Source organism: Carcharhinus amblyrhynchos, chromosome 17, assembly GCF_965287045.1.
Source record: "Carcharhinus amblyrhynchos chromosome 17, sCarAmb.v2.hapA, whole genome shotgun sequence".
Lineage (NCBI taxonomy): Eukaryota > Metazoa > Chordata > Chondrichthyes > Carcharhiniformes > Carcharhinidae > Carcharhinus > Carcharhinus amblyrhynchos.
The window spans coordinates 54794017-54818609 of record NC_137340.1 but is presented as its reverse complement, the minus strand read 5'-3'; the positions used below and the strand labels follow the sequence as shown (position 1 = coordinate 54818609).

Sequence of the window (24593 nt, the reverse complement as noted above, 5' to 3'; positions counted from 1 at the left end):
GTACAGAGTGACTCACATTCCCGCTCTGACACTGACTGTACAGAGTGACTCACATTCCCTCTCTGACACTGACTGTACAGAGTGACTCACATTCCCGCTCTGACACTGTACAGAGTGACTCACATTACCGCTCTGATACTGACTGTACAGAGTGACTCACATTCCCGCTCTGACACTGTACTGAGTGACTCACATTCCCGCTCTGATACTGACTGTACAGAGTGACTCACATTCCCGCTCTGATACTGACTGTACAGAGTGACTCACATTCCCGCTCTGACACTGTACAGAGTGACTCACATTCCCGCTCTGATACTGACTGTACGGAGTGACTCACATTCCCGCTCTGATACTGACTGTACAGAGTGACTCACATTCCCGCTCTGACACTGTAGAGAGTGACTCACATTCCCGCTCTGACACTGTACAGAGTGACTCACATTCCCGCTCTGACACTGTACAGAGTGACTCACATTCCCGCTCTGATACTGACTGTACAGAGTGACTCACATTCCCGCTCTGACACTATACAGAGTGACTCACATTCCCGCTCTGACACTGTACAGAGTGACTCACATTCCCGCACTGACACTGACTGTACAGAGTGACTCACATTCCCGCTCTGACACTGTACAGAGTGACTCACATTCCTGCTCTGACACTGACTGTACAGAGTGACTCACATTCCCACTCTGACACTGACTGTACAGAGTGACTCACATTCCCGCTCTGACACTGACTGTACAGAGTGACTCACATTCCCGCTCTGACACTGTACAGAGTGACTCACATTCCCGCTCTGACACTGACTGTACAGAGTGACTCACATTCCCGCTCTGACACTGACTGTACAGAGTGACTCACATTCCCGCTCTGACACTGACTGTACAGAGTGACTCACATTCCCGCTCTGACACTGACTGTACAGAGTGACTCACATTCCCGCTCTGACACTGTACAGAGTGACTCACATTCCCGCTCTGACACTGACTGTACAGAGTGACTCACATTCCTGCTCTGACACTGACTGTACAGAGTGACTCACATTCCCGCTCTGACACTGTACAGAGTGACTCACATTCCCGCTCTGACACTGACTGTACAGAGTGACTCACATTCCCGCTCTGACACTGTACAGAGTGACTCACATTCCCGCTCTGACACTGTACAGAGTGACTCACATTCCCGCTCTGACACTGTACAGAGTGACTCACATTCCCGCTCTCACACTGTACAGAGTGACTCACATTCCTGCTCTGACACTGACTGTACAGAGTGACTCACATTCCCGCTCTGACTCTGACTGTACAGAGTGACTCACATTCCCGCTCTGACACTGTACAGAGTGACTCACATTCCTGCTCTGACACTGACTGTACAGAGTGACTCACATTCCCGCTCTGACACTGACTGTACAGAGTGACTCACATTCCCGCTCTGACACTGTACAGAGTGACTCACATTCCTGCTCTGACACTGACTGTACAGAGTGACTCACATTCCCGCTCTGACATCGACTGTACAGAGTGACTAACATTCCCGCTCTGACACTGTACAGAGTGACTCACATTCCTGCTCTGACACTGACTGTACAGAGTGACTCACATTCCCGCCCTGACACCGACTGTACAGAGTGACTCACATTCCCGCTCTGACACTGTACAGAGTGACTCACATTCCTGCTCTGACACTGACTGTACAGAGTGACTCACATTCCCGCTCTGACACTGACTGTACAGAGTGACTCACATTCCCGCTCTGACACTGACTGTACAGAGTGACTCACATTCCTGCTCTGACGCTGACTGTACAGAGTGACTCACATTCCCGCTCTGACACTGACTGTACAGAGTGACTCACATTCCCGCCTCTGACACTGACTGTACAGAGTGACTCACATTCCTGCTCTGATACTGACTGTACAGAGTGACTCACATTCCCGCTCTGACACTGACTGTACACAGTGACTCACATTCCCGCTCTGACACTGTACAGAGTGACTCACATTCCCGCTCCGATACTGCCTGTACAGAGTGACTCACATTCCCGCTCTGACACTGTACAGAGTGACTCACATTCCCGCTCTGACACTGACTGTACAGAGTGACTCACATTCCCGCTCTGACACTGACTGTACAGAGTGACTCACATTCCGCTCTGACTCTGACTGTACAGAGTGACTCACATTCCCGCTCTGACACTGACTGTACAGAGTGACTCACATTCCTGCTCTGACACTGACTGTACAGAGTGACTCACATTCCCGCTCTGACACTGACTGTACAGAGTGACTCACATTCCTGCTCTGACACTGACTGTACAGAGTGACTCACATTCCCGCTCTGACACTGACTGTACAGAGTGACTCACATTCCCTCTCTGACACTGACTGTACAGAGTGACTCACATTCCCTCTCTGACACTGACTGTACAGAGTGACTCACATTCCCTCTCTGACACTGACTGTACAGAGTGACTCACATTCCTGCTCTGACACTGACTGTACAGAGTGACTCACATTCCCGCTCTGACACTGACTGTACAGAGTGACTCACATTCCCACTCTGACACTGACTGTACAGAGTGACTCACATTCCCTTTCTGACACTGACTGTACAGAGTGACTCACATTCCTGCTCTGACACTGACTGTACAGAGTGACTCACATTCCCGCTCTGACGCTGACTGTACAGAGTGACTCACATTCCTGCTCTGACACTGACTGTACAGAGTGACTCACATTCCCGCTCTGACACTGTACAGAGTGACTCACATTCCTGCTCTGACACTGTACAGAGTGACTCACATTCCTGCTCTGACACTGACTGTACAGAGTGACTCACATTCCCGCTCTGACACTGACTGTACAGAGTGACTCACATTCCCGCTCTGACACTGACTGTACAGAGTGACTCACATTCCGCTCTGACACTGACTGTACAGAGTGACTCACATTCCCGCTCTGACACTGACTGTACAGAGTGACTCACATTCCCGCTCTGACACTGACTGTACAGAGTGACTCACATTCCCGCTCTGACACTGACTGTACAGAGTGACTCACATTCCTGCTCTGACACTGACTGTACAGAGTGACTCACTTCCCGCTCTGACACTGTACAGAGTGACTCACATTCCCGCTCTGACACTGACTGTACAGAGTGACTCACATTCCCGCTCTGACACTGTACAGAGTGACTCACATTCCCGCTCTGACACTGTACAGAGTGACTCACATTCCCGCTCTGACACTGTACAGAGTGACTCACATTCCCGCTCTGACACACTGTACAGAGTGACTCACATTCCTGCTCTGACACTGGCTGTACAGAGTGACTCACATTCCCGCTCTGACTCTGACTGTACAGAGTGACTCACATTCCCGCTCTGACACTGTACAGAGTGACTCACATTCCTGCTCTGACACTGACTGTACAGAGTGACTCACATTCCCGCTCTGACACTGACTGTACAGAGTGACTCACATTCCCGCTCTGACACTGTACAGAGTGACTCACATTCCTGCTCTGACACTGACTGTACAGAGTGACTCACATTCCCGCTCTGACACCGACTGTACAGAGTGACTAACATTCCCGCTCTGACACTGTACAGAGTGACTCACATTCCTGCTCTGACACTGACTGTACAGAGTGACTCACATTCCCGCCCTGACACCGACTGTACAGAGTGACTCACATTCCCGCTCTGACACTGTACAGAGTGACTCACATTCCTGCTCTGACACTGACTGTACAGAGTGACTCACATTCCCGCTCTGACACTGACTGTACAGAGTGACTCACATTCCCGCTCTGACACTGACTGTACAGAGTGACTCACATTCCTGCTCTGACGCTGACTGTACAGAGTGACTCACATTCCCGCTCTGACACTGACTGTACAGAGTGACTCACATTCCCGCTCTGACACTGACTGTACAGAGTGACTCACATTCCTGCTGATACTGTCTGTACAGAGTGACTCACATTCCCGCTCTGACACTGACTGTACAGAGTGACTCACATTCCTGCTCTGATACTGTCTGTACAGAGTGACTCACATTCCCGCTCTGACACTGACTGTACAGAGTGACTCACATTCCCGCTCTGACACTGTACAGAGTGACTCACATTCCCGCTCTGACACTGACTGTACAGAGTGACTCACATTCCCGCTCTGACACTGACTGTACAGAGTGACTCACATTCCCGCTCTGACACTGTACAGAGTGACTCACATTCCCGCTCTGATACTGACTGTACAGTGTGACTCACATTCCCGCTCTGATACTGACTGTACAGAGTGACTCACATTCCCGCTCTGACACTGTACAGAGTGACTCACATTCCCGCTCTGATACTGACTGTACAGAGTGACTCACATTCCCGCTCTGACACTGACTGTACAGAGTGACTCACATTCCCTCTCTGACACTGACTGTACAGAGTGACTCACATTCCCGCTCTGACACTGTACAGAGTGACTCACATTCCCGCTCTGATACTGACTGTACAGAGTGACTCACATTCCCGCTCTGACACTGTACTGTGTGACTCACATTCCCGCTCTGATACTGACTGTACAGAGTGACTCACATTCCCGCTCTGATACTGACTGTACAGAGTGACTCACATTCCCGCTCTGACACTGTACAGAGTGACTCACATTCCCACTCTGATACTGACTGTACAGAGTGACTCACATTCCCGCTCTGATACTGACTGTACAGAGTGACTCACATTCCCGCTCTGACACTATACAGAGTGACTCACATTCCCGCTCTGACACTGTACAGAGTGACTCACATTCCCGCTCTGACACTGACTGTACAGAGTGACTCACATTCCCGCTCTGACACTGTACAGAGTGACTCACATTCCCGCTCTGACACTGACTGTACAGAGTGACTCACATTCCCGCTCTGACACTGACTGTACAGAGTGACTCACATTCCCGCTCTGACACTGTACAGAGTGACTCACATTCCAGCTCTGATACTGACTGTACAGAGTGACTCACATTCCCGCTCTGACACTGACTGTACAGAGTGACTCACAGTCCCGCTCTGACACTGTACAGAGTGACTCACATTCCCGCTCTGACACTGACTGTACAGAGTGACTCACATTCCCGCTCGACACTGTACAGAGTGACTCACATTCCCGCTCTGACACTGACTGTACAGAGTGACTCACATTCCCGCTCTGACACTGTACAGAGTGACTCACATTCCCGCTCTGACACTGTACAGAGTGACTCACATTCCCGCTCTGACACTGTACAGAGTGACTCACATTCCCGCTCTCACACTGTACAGAGTGACTCACATTCCTGCTCTGACACTGACTGTACAGAGTGACTCACATTCCCGCTCTGACTCTGACTGTACAGAGTGACTCACATTCCCGCTCTGACACTGTACAGAGTGACTCACATTCCTGCTCTGACACTGACTGTACAGAGTGACTCACATTCCCGCTCTGACACCGACTGTACAGAGTGACTAACATTCCCGCTCTGACACTGTACAGAGTGACTCACATTCCTGCTCTGACACTGACTGTACAGAGTGACTCACATTCCCACTCTGACACTGACTGTACAGAGTGACTCACATTCCCGCCCTGACACCGACTGTACAGAGTGACTCACATTCCCGCTCTGACACTGTACAGAGTGACTCACATTCCTGCTCTGACACTGACTGTACAGAGTGACTCACATTCCCGCTCTGACACTGACTGTACAGAGTGACTCACATTCCCGCTCTGACACTGACTGTACAGAGTGACTCACATTCCTGCTCTGACGCTGACTGTACAGAGTGACTCACATTCCCGCTCTGACACTGACTGTACAGAGTGACTCACATTCCCGCTCTGACACTGACTGTACAGAGTGACTCACATTCCTGCTCTGATACTGACTGTACAGAGTGACTCACATTCCCGCTCTGACACTGACTGTACAGAGTGACTCACATTCCCGCTCTGACACTGGTACAGAGTGACTCACATTCCCGCTCTGATACTGACTGTACAGAGTGACTCACATTCCCGCTCTGACACTGACTGTACAGAGTGACTCACATTCCCTCTCTGACACTGACTGTACAGAGTGACTCACATTCCCGCTCTGATACTGACTGTACAGAGTGACTCACATTCCCGCTCTGACACTGTACAGAGTGACTCACATTCCCGCTCTGACACTGTACAGAGTGACTCACATTCCCGCTCTGATACTGACTGTACAGAGTGACTCACATTCCCGCTCTGACACTGTACAGAGTGACTCACATTCCCGCTCTGACACTGTACAGAGTGACTCACATTCCCGCTCTGACACTGACTGTACAGAGTGACTCACATTCCCGCTCTGACACTGTACAGAGTGACTCACATTCCTGCTCTGACACTGACTGTACAGAGTGACTCACATTCCCGCTCTGACACTGACTGTACAGAGTGACTCACATTCCCGCTCTGACACTGTACAGAGTGACTCACATTCCCGCTCTGACACTGACTGTACAGAGTGACTCACATTCCCGCTCTGACACTGACTGTACAGAGTGACTCACATTCCCGCTCTGACACTGACTGTACAGAGTGACTCACATTCCCGCTCTGACACTGACTGTACAGAGTGACTCACATTCCCGCTCTGACACTGACTGTACAGAGTGACTCACATTCCCGCTCTGACACTGTACAGAGTGACTCACATTCCCGCTCTGACACTGACTGTACAGAGTGACTCACATTCCCGCTCTGACACTGACTGTACAGAGTGACTCACATTCCCGCTCTGACACTGACTGTACAGAGTGACTCACATTCCCGCTCTGACACTGACTGTACAGAGTGACTCACATTCCCGCTCTGACACTGTACAGAGTGACTCACATTCCCGCTCTGACACTGACTGTACAGAGTGACTCACATTCCTGCTCTGACACTGACTGTACAGAGTGACTCACATTCCCGCTCTGACACTGACTGTACAGAGTGACTCACATTCCCGCTCTGACACTGACTGTACAGAGTGACTCACATTCCCGCTCTGACACTGACTGTACAGAGTGACTCACATTCCCGCTCTGACACTGACTGTACAGAGTGACTCACATTCCCGCTCTGACACTGACTGTACAGAGTGACTCACATTCCCGCTCTGACACTGACTGTACAGAGTGACTCACATTCCCGCTCTGACACTGACTGTACAGAGTGACTCACATTCCCGCTCTGACACTGACTGTACAGAGTGACTCACATTCCCGCTCTGACACTGACTGTACAGAGTGACTCACATTCCTGCTCTGACACTGACTGTACAGAGTGACTCACATTCCCGCTCTGACACTGACTGTACAGAGTGACTCACATTCCTGCTCTGACACTGACTGTACAGAGTGACTCACATTCCCGCTCTGACACTGACTGTACAGAGTGACTCACATTCCCACTCTGACACTGTACAGAGTGACTCACATTCCCGCTCTGACACTGTACAGAGTGACTCACATTCCCGCTCTGACACTGACTGTACAGAGTGACTCACATTCCCGCTCTGACACTGACTGTACAGAGTGACTCACATTCCCGCTCTGACACTATACAGAGTGACTCACATTCCCGCTCTGACACTGACTGTACAGAGTGACTCACATTCCCGCTCTGACACTGACTGTACAGAGTGACTCACATTCCCGCTCTGACACTGTACAGAGTGACTCACATTCCCGCTCTGACACTGACTGTACAGAGTGACTCACATTCCCGCTCTGACACTGTACAGAGTGACTCACATTCCCGCTCTGACACTATACAGAGTGACTCACATTCCCGCTCTGACACTGACTGTACAGAGTGACTCACATTCCCGCTCTGACACTGACTGTACAGAGTGACTCACATTCCCGCTCTGACACTGTACAGAGTGACTCACATTCCCGCTCTGACACTATACAGAGTGACTCACATTCCCGCTCTGACACTGACTGTACAGAGTGACTCACATTCCCGCTCTGACACTGACTGTACAGAGTGACTCACATTCCCGCTCTGACACTGACTGTACAGAGTGACTCACATTCCCGCTCTGACACTATACAGAGTGACTCACATTCCCGCTCTGACACTGACTGTACAGAGTGACTCACATTCCCGCTCTGACACTGACTGTACAGAGTGACTCACATTCCCGCTCTGACACTATACAGAGTGACTCACATTCCTGCTCTGACTCTGACTGTACAGAGTGACTCACATTCCCGCTCTGACACTGACTGTACAGAGTGACTCACATTCCCGCTCTGACACTATACAGAGTGACTCACATTCCTGCTCTGACACTGACTGTACAGAGTGACTCACATTCCCGCTCTGACACTGTACAGAGTGACTCACATTCCCACTCTGACACTGACTGTACAGAGTGACTCACATTCCCGCTCTGACACTGACTGTACAGAGTGACTCACATTCCCGCTCTGACACTGTACAGAGTGACTCACATTCCCGCTCTGACACTGACTGTACAGAGTGACTCACATTCCCGCTCTGACACTGTACAGAGTGACTCACATTCCCGCTCTGACACTGACTGTACTGAGTGACTCACATTCCCGCTCTGACACTGTACAGAGTGACTCACATTCCCGCTCTGACACTGACTGTACAGAGTGACTCACATTCCCGCTCTGACACTGACTGTACAGAGTGACTCACATTCCCGCTCTGACACTGACTGTACAGAGTGACTCACATTCCCGCTCTGACACTGTACAGAGTGACTCACATTCCCGCTCTGACACTGACTGTACAGAGTGACTCACATTCCCGCTCTGACACTGTCCAGAGTGACTCACATTCCCGCTCTGATACTGACTGTACAGAGTGACTCACATTCCCGCTCTGACACTGACTGTACAGAGTGACTCACATTCCCTCTCTGACACTGACTGTACAGAGTGACTCACATTCCCGCTCTGACACTGTACAGAGTGACTCACATTCCTGCTCTGACACTGACTGTACAGAGTGACTCACATTCCCGCTCTGACACTGACTGTACAGAGTGACTCACATTCCCGCTCTGACACTGTACAGAGTGACTCACATTCCCGCTCTGACACTGACTGTACAGAGTGACTCACATTCCCGCTCTGATACTGACTGTACAGAGTGACTCACATCCCTGCTCTGACACTGTACAGAGTGACTCACATTCCCGCTCTGATACTGACTGTACAGAGTGACTCACATTCCTGCTCTGACACTGACTGTACAGAGTGACTCACATTCCCGCCTTGACACTGTACAGAGTGACTCACATTCCCGCTCTGACACTGACTGTACAGAGTGACTCACATTCCCGCTCTGGCACTGTACAGAGTGACTCACATTCCTGCTCTGACACTGTACAGAGTGACTCACATTCCCGCTCTGACACAGACTGTACAGAGTGACTCACATTCCTGCTCTGACACTGACTGTACAGAGTGACTGACATTCCCGCTCTGACACTGACTGTACAGAGTGACTCACATTCCCGCTCTGACACTGACTGTACAGAGTGACTCACATTCCCGCTCTGACACTGTACAGAGTGACTCACATTCCCGCTCTGATACTGACTGTACAGAGTGACTCACATTCCCGCTCTGACACTGTACAGAGTGACTCACATTCCCGCTCTGACACTGACTGTACAGAGTGACTCACATTCCCGCTCTGACACTGTACAGAGTGACTCACATTCCCGCTCTGACACTGTACAGAGTGACTCACATTCCCGCTCTGACACTGACTGTACAGAGTGACTCACATTCCCGCTCTGACACTGACTGTACAGAGTGACTCACATTCCTGCTCTGACACTGACTGTACAGAGTGACTCACATTCCCGCTCTGACACTGACTGTACAGAGTGACTCACATTCCCGCTCTGACACTGACTGTACAGAGTGACTCACATTCCCCGCTCCTGACACTGACTGTACAGAGTGAATCACATTCCCCGCTCTGACACTGTACAGAGTGACTCACATTCCCGCTCTGACACAGACTGTACAGAGTGACTCACATTCCCGCTCTGACACTGACTGTACAGAGTGACTCACATTCCCGCTCTGACACTGAATGTACAGAGTGACTCACATTCCCGCTCTGATACTGTACAGAGTGACTCACATTCCCGCTCTGACACTGTACAGAGTGACTCACATTCCCGCTCTGACACTGACTGTACAGAGTGACTCACATTCCCGCTCTGACACAGACTGTACAGAGTGACTCACTTTCCGCTCTGACACTGTACAGAGTGACTCACATTCCCGCTCTGACACTGTACAGAGTGACTCACATTCCCACTCTGACACTGTACAGAGTGACTCACATTCCTGCTCTGACACTGACTGTACAGAGTGACTCACATTCCCGCTCTGACACTGACTGTACAGAGTGACTCACATTCCCGCTCTGACACTGTACAGAGTGACTCACATTCCCGCTCTGACACTGTACAGAGTGACTCACATTCCCGCTCTGACACTGTACAGAGTGACTCACATTCCCGCTCTGACACTGTACAGAGTGACTCACATTCCCGCTCTGACACTGTACAGAGTGACTCACATTCCCGCTCTGACACTGTACAGAGTGACTCACATTCCCGCTCTGACACTGTACAGAGTGACTCACATTCCTGCTCTGACACTGACTGTACAGAGTGACTCACATTCCCGCTCTGACACTGTACAGAGTGACTCACATTCCCACTCTGACACTGTACAGAGTGACTCACATTCCTGCTCTGACACTGACTGTACAGAGTGACTCACATTCCCGCTCTGACACTGTACAGAGTGACTCACATTCCTGCTCTGACACTGACTGTACAGAGTGACTCACATTCCCGCTCTGACACTGTACAGAGTGACTCACATTCCCGCTCTGACACTGTACAGAGTGACTCACATTCCTGCTCTGACACTGACTGTACAGAGTGACTCACATTCCCGCTCTGACACTGTACAGAGTGACTCACATTCCCACTCTGACACTGTACAGAGTGACTCACATTCCTGCTCTGACACTGACTGTACAGAGTGACTCACATTCCCGCTCTGACACTGACTGTACAGAGTGACTCACATTCCCGCTCTGATACTGACTGTACAGAGTGACTCACATTCCCGCTCTGATACTGACTGTACAGAGTGACTCACATTCCCGCTCTGACACTGTACAGAGTGACTCACATTCCCGCTCTGACACTGTACAGAGTGACTCACATTCCCGCTCTGACACAGACTGTACAGAGTGACTCACATTCCCACTCTGACACTGTTCAGAGTGACTCACATTCCTGCTCTGACACTGACTGTACAGAGTGACTCACATTCCCGCTCTGACACTGTACAGAGTGACTCACATTCCCGCTCTGACACAGACTGTACAGAGTGACTCACATTCCCACTCTGACACTGTACAGAGTGACTCACATTCCTGCTCTGACACTGACTGTACAGAGTGACTCACATTCCCGCTCTGACGCTGTACAGAGTGACTCACATTCCCACTCTGACACTGTACAGAGTGACTCACATTCCCACTCTGACACTGACTGTACAGAGTGACTCACATTCCCACTCTGACACTGTACAGAGTGACTCACATTCCCGCTCTGACACTGACTGTACAGAGTGACTCACATTCCCGCTCTGACACTGACTGTACAGAGTGACTCACATTCCTGCTCTGACACTGACTGTACAGAGTGACTCACATTCCCACTCTGACACTGTACAGAGTGACTCACATTCCCGCTCTGACACTGACTGTACAGAGTGACTCACATTCCTGCTCTGACACTGACTGTACAGAGTGACTCACATTCCCGCTCTGACGCTGTACAGAGTGACTCACATTCCCACTCTGACACTGTACAGAGTGACTCACATTCCCACTCTGACACTGACTGTACAGAGTGACTCACATTCCCGCTCTGACACTGACTGTACAGAGTGACTCACATTCCTGCTCTGACACTGACTGTACAGAGTGACTCACATTCCCGCTCTGACACTGACTGTACAGAGTGACTCACATTCCTGCTCTGACACTGACTGTACAGAGTGACTCACATTCCCGCTCTGACACTGACTGTACAGAGTGACTCACATTCCCGCTCTGACACTGACTGTACAGAGTGACTCACATTCCCGCTCTGACACTGACTGTACAGAGTGACTCACATTCCCGCTCTGACACTGACTGTACAGAGTGACTCACATTCCCGCTCTGACACTGACTGTACAGAGTGACTCACATTCCCGCTCTGACACTGACTGTACAGAGTGACTCACATTCCCGCTCTGACACTGACTGTACAGAGTGACTCACATTCCCGCTCTGACACTGACTGTACAGAGTGACTCACATTCCCGCTCTGACACTGACTGTACAGAGTGACTCACATTCCCACTCTGACACTGTACAGAGTGACTCACATTCCCGCTCTGACACTGTACAGAGTGACTCACATTCCCGCTCTGACACTGACTGTACAGAGTGACTCACATTCCCGCTCTGACACTGACTGTACAGAGTGACTCACATTCCCGCTCTGACACTGACTGTACAGAGTGACTCACATTCCCGCTCTGACACTATACAGAGTGACTCACATTCCCGCTCTGACACTGACTGTACAGAGTGACTCACATTCCCGCTCTGACACTGACTGTACAGAGTGACTCACATTCCCGCTCTGACACTATACAGAGTGACTCACATTCCTGCTCTGACTCTGACTGTACAGAGTGACTCACATTCCCGCTCTGACACTGACTGTACAGAGTGACTCACATTCCCGCTCTGACACTGACTGTACAGAGTGACTCACATTCCCGCTCTGACACTGACTGTACAGAGTGACTCACATTCCCGCTCTGACACTGACTGTACAGAGTGACTCACATTCCCGCTCTGACACTGACTGTACAGAGTGACTCACATTCCTGCTCTGACTCTGACTGTACAGAGTGACTCACATTCCCGCTCTGACACTGTACAGAGTGACTCACATTCCCACTCTGACACTGACTGTACAGAGTGACTCACATTCCTGCTCTGACACTGACTGTACAGAGTGACTCACATTCCCGCTCTGACACTGACTGTACAGAGTGACTCACATTCCTGCTCTGACTCTGACTGTACAGAGTGACTCACATTCCCGCTCTGACACTGTACAGAGTGACTCACATTCCCACTCTGACACTGACTGTACAGAGTGACTCACATTCCTGCTCTGACACTGACTGTACAGAGTGACTCACATTCCTGCTCTGACACTGACTGTACAGAGTGACTCACATTCCCGCTCTGATACTGACTGTACAGAGTGACTCACATTCCCGCTCTGACACTGACTGTACAGAGTGACTCACATTCCCGCTCTGACACTGACTGTACAGAGTGACTCACATTCCCGCTCTGACACTGTACAGAGTGACTCACATTCCCACTCTGACACTGACTGTACAGAGTGACTCACATTCCCGCTCTGACACTGACTGTACAGAGTGACTCACATTCCCGCTCTGACACTGTACAGAGTGACTCACATTCCCGCTCTGACACTGACTGTACAGAGTGACTCACATTCCCGCTCTGACACTGTACAGAGTGACTCACATTCCCACTCTGACACTGACTGTACAGAGTGACTCACATTCCCGCTCTGACACTGACTGTACAGAGTGACTCACATTCCCGCTCTGACACTGTACAGAGTGACTCACATTCCCGCTCTGACACTGACTGTACAGAGTGACTCACATTCCCGCTCTGACACTGTCCAGAGTGACTCACATTCCCGCTCTGACACTGACTGTACAGAGTGACTCACATTCCCGCTCTGACACTGACTGTACAGAGTGACTCACATTCCCGCTCTGACACTGTACAGAGTGACTCACATTCCCACTCTGACACTGTACAGAGTGACTCACATTCCTGCTCTGACACTGACTGTACAGAGTGACTCACATTCCTGCTCTGACACTGACTGTACAGAGTGACTCACATTCCCGCTCTGACACTGTACAGAGTGACTCACATTCCCGCTCTGACACTGTACAGAGTGACTCACATTCCCGCTCTGACACTGACTGTACAGAGTGACTCACATTCCCGCTCTGACACTGACTGTACAGAGTGACTCACATTCCCGCTCTGACACTGTACAGAGTGACTCACATTCCCGCTCTGACACAGACTGTACAGAGTGACTCACATTCCCGCTCTGACACTGACTGTACAGAGTGACTCACATTCCCACTCTGACACTGTACAGAGTGACTCACATTCCCGCTCTGACACAGACTGTACAGAGTGACTCACATTCCCGCTCTGATACTGACTGTACAGAGTGACTCACATTCCCGCTCTGACACTGACTGTACAGAGTGACTCACATTCCCGCTCTGACACAGACTGTACAGAGTGACTCACATTCCCGCTCTGACACTGTACAGAGTGACTCACATTCCCGCTCTGACACTGACTGTACAGAGTGACTCACATTCCCGCTCTGACACAGACTGTACAGAGTGACTCACATTCCCGCTCTGACACTGTACAGAGTGACTCACATTCCCGCTCTGATACTGACTGTACAGAGTGACTCACATTCCCACTCTGATACTGACTGTACAGAGTGACTCACATTCCCGCTCTGACACTGACTGTACAGAGTGACTCACATTCCCGCTCTGACACTGACTGTACAGAGTGACTCACATTCCCGCTCTGATACTGTACAGAGTGACTCACATTCCCACTCTGATAATGTCTGATGCTTTTTCTGTTCCTTTCTCCATTTCAGACTTTGACAATCGAGAGGTTGGGGAGGCGTCCGCTGCTGATTGGTGGATTCAGCTTTATGGGATTTTCCTGTGCTGGTATTACCATGTCATTGCTATTTGAGGTAATTCCTAATTTACTCAAATCTGATTGATCAGATATTTAAGGAACTGGTGGCTCTCTGTACAAGGCTCACTTAGTGCTCACACTACACACAGGAAAGACGTGAACAGCCAAGAAAGGACTTGCATTTCTATAGCGCCATTTTCCACCTCAAGACACCCCAAAGCATTTTCCAGCCAATGATGTAATTTGACCCCAGCTGGAATATCATGTTTAACTTTGGGCACTGCATTTCAGGAAGGATCCAGGAGAGAGTGCAGATATTTACTAAAATAGCCCTCAAGGTGAAAAACATCAGTTATGTGCCTGTCTGTTGGGTGTGTGCGTTGCATGGGTGCGTTGCAGGTGTGTGTTGCAGGTGTGTGTACGTGTATGTGTGGGTGGGTGGAAAGGCGTTCGGAAGAGCAGCTTCTGTGGTTAGCACTGCTGCCTCACAGTGCCAGGGACCCAGGTTCGATTCTGGCATTGGATGACTGGGTGGAGTGTTCACTTTCTCCCCGTGCCTGCATGGGTTTCCTCTGGGTGCTCCAATTTCCTCCCAATTGCTCCAAAGATGCACAGGTTAGAGTGGATTGGCTGTGTTAAATTGCCCATTAGTGTCCAAAGGTGTGTGGGTTAGGGGAATTAGTGGAGTAAATATGTGGAGTGAATGGGATAGGGCAGGAGGTGGTCCTGAGTGAGATGCTCTGGAAGAGGGTCAGTGCAGACTCAATGGGCCAAATGGCCTTGTTCTGCACCATAGGGATTCTATGATAAGTCCTGTACGTGTGAGGTGTAAGGTAGAGTACTGTAACCTTCTGTCATTAGGGAATATGAAAAACTTGGCTGAGAATATCAGATAATAAAACTTTTACAAAGTAGTTTTAATGCACAGATTTTCATATTTATATTCTATGTTGCTCTATAATCCACAAACTGTAACGATACATCGAGTGTTACTGAGCTGTTTTATTGCTGTTCTGTCATTGCTGGTATCTGGGGTCAGATTCATTTTCCAAGTGTTAAAATGGGATCATATTGGGCAGTAATCTGGAAAGCTGTTCTCGAATCGGGGAGCAGAGCCTCCGGCGAAGGAATCTTCCTTCCTCAAGTTTGAGGTGCGAGGGGCAAGGTTTAAAGGAGATGTACGAGGTAAGGTTTTTACACAGAGGGTGGCGGGTGCCTGGAACTCGCCGAATGGGAAGGTAGCAGAAGCAGATGAGTTTTAAGGAGCATCTGGACAAATCCATGAATAGGATGGGAATAGGGGGATATGGTCCCCGGATGGGTAGAGGGTTTTAGTTCAGTTGGGCAGCATGGTCAGTACAGGGTTGGAGGGCCAAAGGGCCTGTTCCTGTGCTGGAATTTTCTCTGCTGTTTGTTCTAATTCAGCTGGCGAGATCTTTCACCCTGGGGTTTGTGGATGCTGATCGGATGAGGATATTCCATGAATCAATAGGTTTCTGGATAGTCAGACAGTTGAGGATCCAATGGGAAAATAGATTTGGGTTGGAGTATCAGCCATGGCGGCACGGTAGCTCAGTGGTTAGCACTGCTGCTTCACAGATCCAGCGTCCTGGGTTCAATTCCCGGCTCGGGTCACTGAGTGTGTGGAGTTTGCATGTTCTCCTCGTGTCTGCGTGGGTTTCCTCCGGGTACTCCAGTTTCCTCCCACAGTCCAACGATGTGCGGGTTAGGTTGATTGGCCATGCTAAGATATTGCCCCCTAGTGTCCAGGGATGTGTAGGTTAGAGGGTATAATATGTCGGGATATGGGGGTAGGGACTGGTGGGATTGTGTTCGGTGCAGACTTGATGGGCCGAAGGGCCTCTTTCTGCACTGTAGGGTTTCTATGACTCCATGATCTTACTGAATGGAGAAATGGGTTAGAGGATCCAAGTGACACACTCTGCTGAGGCCGGGATTCTCCCAAAACAAAACTGAGTGCCCAACGGCTGGGGAAAAGGGGAGTATTTCCAGCCTGTTTTTTAGGCATACTAACTGGAATGAGTCTCTGACACAATGCAGAGTCCCTCAGTGTGATTCATGCTGTAAAGTGGTGGGTGGGACCTATTCCTGCCCATAAGCTCTACTACCGAGCAGTACAAGGGCAGCAGAAGCATGGGAACACCACCACCACCATGTGTATCCCCCAAACCCTCTCATCATCCTGACTTGGAAATAAATCGCCGCTACTTAACTGTCACTGCGTCAAATCCTGGAACTCCCTTCCTAACAGCATCATGGGTGTGCCTACACCACATGGGCTGAAGTGGATCAAGGAGGTAGCTCACCACCACCTTCTCAAAGAGCAATTAGGGTTGGGCGATAAATGATGTTCTGGCCAGTGCATCCATATCCAATGAACAATTAGAAAAAAACTATCCCTGTGACCAAGCTTTGGATCACCTGACTGAATATCTCTCATGTGATTTGATGTCACGGTTAGTCCGATTTGTGCTCCTTAAGCACCTTGGGACATTTAACCATGTGACAGGCGACACGTAAATGCAGGTTGATGTTGTTACTGAAAAGCTGGTTGATCAGTGAGCTAAAGGTACAAGGTTCAGATCGAGCTGATCTGAAGCTGAGATCAGTGGAGGATTCTGTAGAGATTTCCTGGAACCCGGGAGGGAACAATCAGACAATATATCTTCCTATTTATAAAATATTGCAATGTGAGGATTGATTGAGAGTCTGGGTGAATTTAGTTGGGTGATGGTGAGTGTTGGACAGCTATCTGTCTGGATGATGGCTCAATGCTGGGATTGAGGACAGGAAATAAAACTCCAGATATCAATGTTCATCTAAACAGTGGCTCCACTGTGAGAGGGTCAGTACTGGGGGAGTGCCACACTGTCAGAGGGTCAGTACTGAGGGAGTGCCGCACTGTCAGAGGGTCAGTACTAGGGGAGTGTCGCACTGTCAGAGGGTCAGTACTGGGGGAGTGTCGCACTGTCAGAGGGTCAGTACTAGGGGAGTGTCGCACTGTCAGAGGGTCAGTGCTGAGGGAGTGCCGCACTGTCAGAGGGTCAGTGCTGAGGGAGTGTCGCACTGTCAGAGGGTCAGTACTGAGGGAGTGCCGCACTGTCAGAGGGTCAGTACTGAGGGAGTGCCGCACTGTCAGAGGGTCAGTACTGGGGGAGTGCCGCACTGTCAGAGGGTCAGTACTGAGGGAGTGCCGCACTGTCAGAGGGTCAGTACTGAGGGAGTGCCGCACTGTCAGAGGGTCAGTACTGAGGGAGTGCCGCACTGTCAGAGGGTCAGTACTGGGGGAGTGCCGCACTGTCAGAGGGTCAGTACTGAGGGAGTGCCGCACTGTCAGAGGGTCAGTACTGAGGGAGTGCCGCACTGTCAGAGGGTCAGTACTGAGGGAGTGCCGCATTGTCAGAGGGTCAGTGCTGAGGGAGTGCCGCACTGTCAGAGGGTCAGTACTGGGGGAGTGTCACACTGTCAGAGGGTCAGTGCTGAGGGAGCGCCGCACTGTCAGAGGGTCAGTACTGGGGGAGTGTCGCACTGTCAGAGGGTCAGTACTGAGGGAGTGTCGCACTGTCAGAGGGTCAGTACTGGGGGAGTGTCGCACTGTCAGAGGGTCAGTACTGAGGGAGTGTCGCACTGTCAGAGGGTCAGTACTGAGGGAGTGTCGCACTGTCAGAGGGTCAGTACTGGGGGAGTGTCGCACTGTCAGAGGGTCAGTACTGAGGGAGTGTCGCACTGTCAGAGGGTCAGTACTGAGGGAGTGTCGCACTGTCAGAGGGTCAGTGCTGAGGGAGTGTCACACTGTCAGAGGGTCAGTGCTGAGGGAGTGTCACACTGTCAGAGGGTCAGTGCTGAGGGAGTGCCGCACTGTCAGAGGGTCAGTGCTGAGGGAGTGCCGCACTGTCAGAGGGTCAGTACTGGGGGAGTGCCGCACTGTCAGAGGGTCAGTACTGAGGGAGTGCCGCACTGTCAGAGGGTCAGTACTGAGGGAGTGCCGCACTGTCAGAGGGTCAGTACTGAGGGAGTGCCGCACTGTCAGAGGGTCAGTACTGGGGGAGTGCCGCACTGTCAGAGGGTCAGTACTGAGGGAGTGCCGCACTGTCAGAGGGTCAGTACTGAGGGAGTGCCGCACTGTCAGAGGGTCAGTACTGAGGGAGTGCCGCATTGTCAGAGGGTCAGTGCTGAGGGAGTGCCGCACTGTCAGAGGGTCAGTACTGGGGGAGTGTCACACTGTCAGAGGGTCAGTGCTGAGGGAGCGCCGCACTGTCAGAGGGTCAGTACTGGGGGAGTGTCGCACTGTCAGAGGGTCAGTACTGAGGGAGCGTCGCACTGTCAGAGGGTCAGTACTGGGGGAGTGTCGCACTGTCAGAGGGTCAGTACTGAGGGAGTGTCGCACTGTCAGAGGGTCAGTACTGAGGGAGTGTCGCACTGTCAGAGGGTCAGTACTGGGGGAGTGTCGCACTGTCAGAGGGTCAGTACTGAGGGAGTGTCGCACTGTCAGAGGGTCAGTACTGAGGGAGTGTCGCACTGTCAGAGGGTCAGTGCTGAGGGAGTGTCACACTGTCAGAGGGTCAGTGCTGAGGGAGTGTCACACTGTCAGAGGGTCAGTGCTGAGGGAGTGCCGCACAGGTGAATTTCCATATTTTGGGTTCAGTATTAAACCAACGCCCTGTGTGCTATTTCCAGTAGGTGTAAAAATTTCTGAGGCATCACTGGCAAGATGATGTTGGGAAGTTTTCCACATAACATCACAGAAGTGATGTTAGGGGTAAGTTTTTCACTCAGAGGGTGGTGAGTGAATGGAATTGGCTGCCGTCAGTGGTGGTGGAGGCGAACTCGCTGGGGTCTTTTAAAAGACTTCTGGATGAGTATATGGGGTTTAATGGGATTGGGGGTTATAGATAGGTTTATAGATTGGTAGGTGTTGATGTGATCGGCGCAACTCGTGGGCCGAAGGGCCTGTTTGTGCTGTAGTGTTCTATGTTCTATGTTCCCACATATATTTACCGCTTGGCAAACACAAAAGCAAATTGTCTGGTCATTTATCACACTGCTGTTTCTGGGATCTTGCTGTGTATGAGTTGAATCCTGTGTTTCCAAAATGCAACAATTCAGAAACGTATTTCACCGGTTGTGAAGAGCTTTTTAATATCCTGAGATGGTGAAAGGCATCACATAAATAAAGGGCTTTGTTTTTTTTTGCAATGTATGTTTTACTCCAACACTGAGACTGCATTGATTTGTCTGCCTGCTGTACTGCTGTGATGGCAGGTTCCCTGGATGCACTATGCCAGCGTTGCCTGTGTTGTGGGGATCATCGCTGGATTCTGTGTCGGACCAGGTATGGAAAGAGTTTCTCTCCGTGCAGACATGTGCCCTGTCCGTCTGCTGCTCAGACGATCGTTCAGGTTGTGCTGCCTCAGACGGAACCGTCCCAGCTCTCTCCTGGCAGGCCCCCTCAGCCTCCAACACCTGGAAACTTTCCGCTTCCAAAACTCGGGTTTGCTTAATTTTTAAAACTATTTGGAAAACGCTCCCTGGTCTCACCCCTCCCGGTCTGTATTGTGTCCTCCAGTTCCACAAACCCCCTCCCCAGATGTAACCCTCTCCCCTAACACTGGCCTTGTGTGCATCTCCACTGTTACCAGCTGTGCCTTCAGCTGCCCCTTTAATCATCCATCCTATTCACTCCCGATGTGGTTTGGTTTTATAACACTGCTGTGGATTTCCTTTCAATGAGTCACTTTGTTGAAGGTGTTACATAAATGAAAATCATTGTTGCTGACCAGTCTAACCAGTCAGATGGATCCAATCTCTGTAATGTGCTTCACAGAAGCATTATCAAACAAAACTATAGTCACAGAATCAGTACATTGCTAAAGAAGGCCATTCGGCCCATTGAGTCTTCACTGACCACAATCCCACCCATAATCCCATGCAGTTACCCTGCTAATCCCCTGACACTAAGGGGCAATTTAGCACGGTCAATCAACCTAAACCCCATGGACTGTGGGAGGAAACCGGAGCACCCGGAGGAAACCCACGCAGACACGGGGAGAACATGCAGTCTCCGCACAGACAGTGACCCAAGCCCGGAATTGAACCTGGGTCCCTGGTGCTGTGAGGGCAGCAGTGCTGACACACCGTGCCGCGCAAAATCACATATGCTTTAAGAAGCATGAAGAGGAGAGAGAGGAAGAGGTGGCGGGGCTTTGGGAAGGAATTCCAGAGCTTAGGATCCATGCAACTTCACACCGATGGGGGAAGGATGGAAATCGCTGTCCTCCAGTTTAGTGTCTTTATCTGAGAGCTGACCCCTCCAAGGTACTGGAGACCCTCCCTCACTGACGCCTGGAGTAAGTCTGTGCTGAGGAAAAGCAGCACACACCGTGCTGACCTGGTGACTGTGGGGGCGAGGGGGGTTGGAGGGGGGGAGGGGGTGGTATTTGATTTCACAGCACCGGAGCCTTTCACCTCACGGACCCCCTTAAAAATGTTACCCTCCCAAACTGCCGAGGTTGTGGAGCAGTAACGAGCTGTGAGTGAGCAGGAGCGCGGTGGGAATGATAAATGTGGGTCTTGGCATTTTAGGTATTTGATTTATTGGTCTTGTCCATGAAGAATATATTCCATTTACAACAGAGAATGTATTCAGTGTAATTACATCTTTAATTAGTACTTTTCATGCATCATTGTATATAAACAATGATGAATATATCTTCCCTGTTATTCTTAATGAACAATGGCGCTCAACTCTGAGTTCAGATCCATTTTATCACATTAAGCTCTGTCATGGCCATTATGCAAAAATAATGCAAATCTGCACTAAATTGTTCCTAAACGCACCCTCTGAGTATTAGATTAGATTCTATCGCCATCCCTATTTAAGTAAATGGCAAAGCAAGCCAAGCATTGGAACATACGACACAGCAGATGACATTTAATTTTTACATTTCAATCTTCACTCTCTGCTTGCAGTGGGACAGGTCTGCGGAGCAGCCAGGGGTGGAGGGGCCCTGGCTGACGGGGGGTTTCTGAGTCAGGGGGATAGAGGGAACCCACACCGGGCTGGCACTGGGAGCAGGAGGTTATTGAGAATACATCCTGCTTGGATTTGGAAAGGTCACATTGCCTGTGCAGGTTGTGAGAATGTGCACAACACTGGAGCTTCTTCAAGATTTGTGCAAATAGAAAAAAATAGCACATTGGCACCGATTGCTGTTGTAAACTAACTAACTTCTTCCTCTCTCTCCTTATCTTCCCCTGTTCCATGTTCTTGAGGATGTGTTTTTCTCTCTCTCACATCTGCCTGTTGTTTGTTCTCCCTGTATGCCTATCCCTCTCTCTATCCCAATCGGCCTATCATCAATTTCCCGTTTGCCCTATCACATCTGGATGATCACTTCCATCATCGCTATAACTCTCTTATCTTTCTCTCTATTTAACTTCCTCTCTCCCTATCACTCTCACTTTCTATTTCTCTCCGTCTCTGTGTCCCTTATCCTCTCTATTCTCTCTTTCCCTGTCTGTTTCTCCCTCTTTCATTGTTTTACCCGTTGTTTGTTTCCTCTCTCATTTGTTTACCCACTTTTTCTCTCTCAATCACTATTTCCTTCTCTCTCTTCCACTTTCTCTCTCTTTTTTCTCAGTCCCTCCCTTTCACTCCCTCTCTCTCCCCTTCTTTCCCTCTCTCCCACCCTCCCTCTCCCACCCTCCCTCTCCCTCTCGGTCTCTCCCTGTATGTCTCTCCCACCCTCCATCTCCCTCTCTCTCTCTCGGTCCCTCTCTCTCCCTCTGTCCTTCAGCCTCTCCCCCTCTCCCTCTTTCTCTCCCACTCTCTCTCCCTCTCTCCCCTTCTTCCCCGTCTCCCTTGCTTTCCCTCTCTCTCCCTCTCTGTCCCTCTCTCTCCCCCTTTCTCTCTGCCTCTCTCTCTCTCTCCCCCTCCCTGTTTCCCTCCCTCCCTTGGTGACTCTGGGGGTACAGCGGGGGTTCCCTTTCTCATGACCGCTGAGCTCTTTACCCAGTCGCATCGTCCAGCAGCTTACATCATCGGAGGGACCCTCAACTGGCTGTCGAATTTCACTGTAGGTTTTGTATTCCCGTTTCTTCAGGTGCGTATAGCAGCAGCATTCCATATTCAACACAAACCAGCTGCTTTCAACAATCTAACACTCATAATCAAAACGAGGGAGTCTTCAACACAATACCACATGGTGCATTATCAAATAATATGTACAATTCTACCCAGTAAAACATGGCGCAGCACTCCCTCAGCACTGACCCTCTGACAGTGCGGCGCTCCCTCAGCACTGACCCTCTGACAGTGCGGCGCTCCCTCAGCACTGACCCTCTGACAGTGCGGCGCTCCCTCAGCACTGACCCTCTGACAGTGCGGCGCTCCCTCAGCACTGACCCTCTGACAGTGCGGCGCTCCCTCAGCACTGACCCTCTGACAGTGCGGCGCTCCCTCAGCACTGACCCTCTGACAGTGCGGCGCTCCCTCAGCACTGACCTCTGACAGTGCGGCGCTCCCTCAGTACTGACCCTCTGACAGTGCGGCACTCCCTCAGTACTGACCCTCTGACAGTGCGGCACTCCCTCAGTACTGACCCTCTGACAGTGCGGCACTCCCTCAGAACTGACCCTCTGACAGTGCGGCACTCCCTCAGCACTGACCCTCTGACAGTGCGGCACTCCCTCAGCACTGACCCTCTGACAGTGCGGCACTCCCTCAGTACTGACCCTCTGACAGTGCGGCACTCCCTCAGCACTGACCCTCTGACAGTGCGGCACTCCCTCAGCACTGACCCTCTGACAGTGCGGCACTCCCTCAGCACTGACCCTCTGACAGTGCGGCACTCCCTCAGTACCAGCACTGGGAGTTTCAACCTGGTTTAAGGTTTAAAGTCCTTGAGGCGGGTTTGATCTACAGCCTCTTCAGACAGTCCTACATCGGTCGATCTCGGATCTCTGACATTCCGGGTGGGGGGGTAGTTTTGGGTAGAATGGGGCAGGAGCTCTAGCTTAGCCGTGGGTTTGAATGAGTGTGTAATTTATCACATGTATTCTGTGTTTGTGCAGATGTCCGCTGGAGCTTACTGTTACCTGGTGTTTTGTGGGATATGCTGGATTGTCGCTATCTACGCCTATGTTGTGATCCCGGAGACCAAAAACAAAACCTTCATGGAGATCAGTCAGATGTTTTCCTCCAAGAACTCAGCCAGATATCACACATCACTCAATGAGGTTCAGCTGAAGAAGTTTAAGGGATACGGAACCTTAGAAAATAGTTCGACACATTTTGAAAGTTCTAGATTTTTTTAAGAAACTTATTTTATGGATGAATAAAGTGCAGGAGAATGGATGGACCAGGTGATGCTTTCTTTTGTCTGATGTTTATGTTATTATTAATGGATAATTAATTCAACATCCCAGAGATCTCTCCAGGTGTGGAAATGACCCTCCATTGGACCATCTCCAACCCTCACTCATTCTGCCTTCGGATCTCAAACACTACTGGTGTTCCAGCACCCACCTCCCTCCACTTTCCCTCCCCAATCCTAAAACATCTACAGGTTTTTACAAACCGCACTCATCACCAAATCACTGCTCCATGGCTCTCCTTAACGT

The 24593-nt window shown here is 50.5% G+C and overlaps 1 protein-coding gene across 1 annotated transcript in view; it reads left to right on the top strand.

Moving 5' to 3' along the window:
* Nucleotides 1–24327, top strand: part of LOC145354265 (solute carrier family 2, facilitated glucose transporter member 5-like) — a 79086-nt gene extending 54759 nt beyond the window's left edge. The window contains exons 9-12 of the mRNA XM_080205354.1: nt 14905–15006; nt 20235–20304; nt 22947–23074; nt 24045–24327. Of these exons, the coding sequence (XP_080061480.1) occupies nt 14905–15006; nt 20235–20304; nt 22947–23074; nt 24045–24287 (543 nt within the window). The 3' untranslated portion in view covers nt 24288–24327. The remainder of the gene's footprint in view (nt 1–14904; nt 15007–20234; nt 20305–22946; nt 23075–24044) is intronic.
* Nucleotides 24328–24593: the final 266 nt, after the last annotated feature.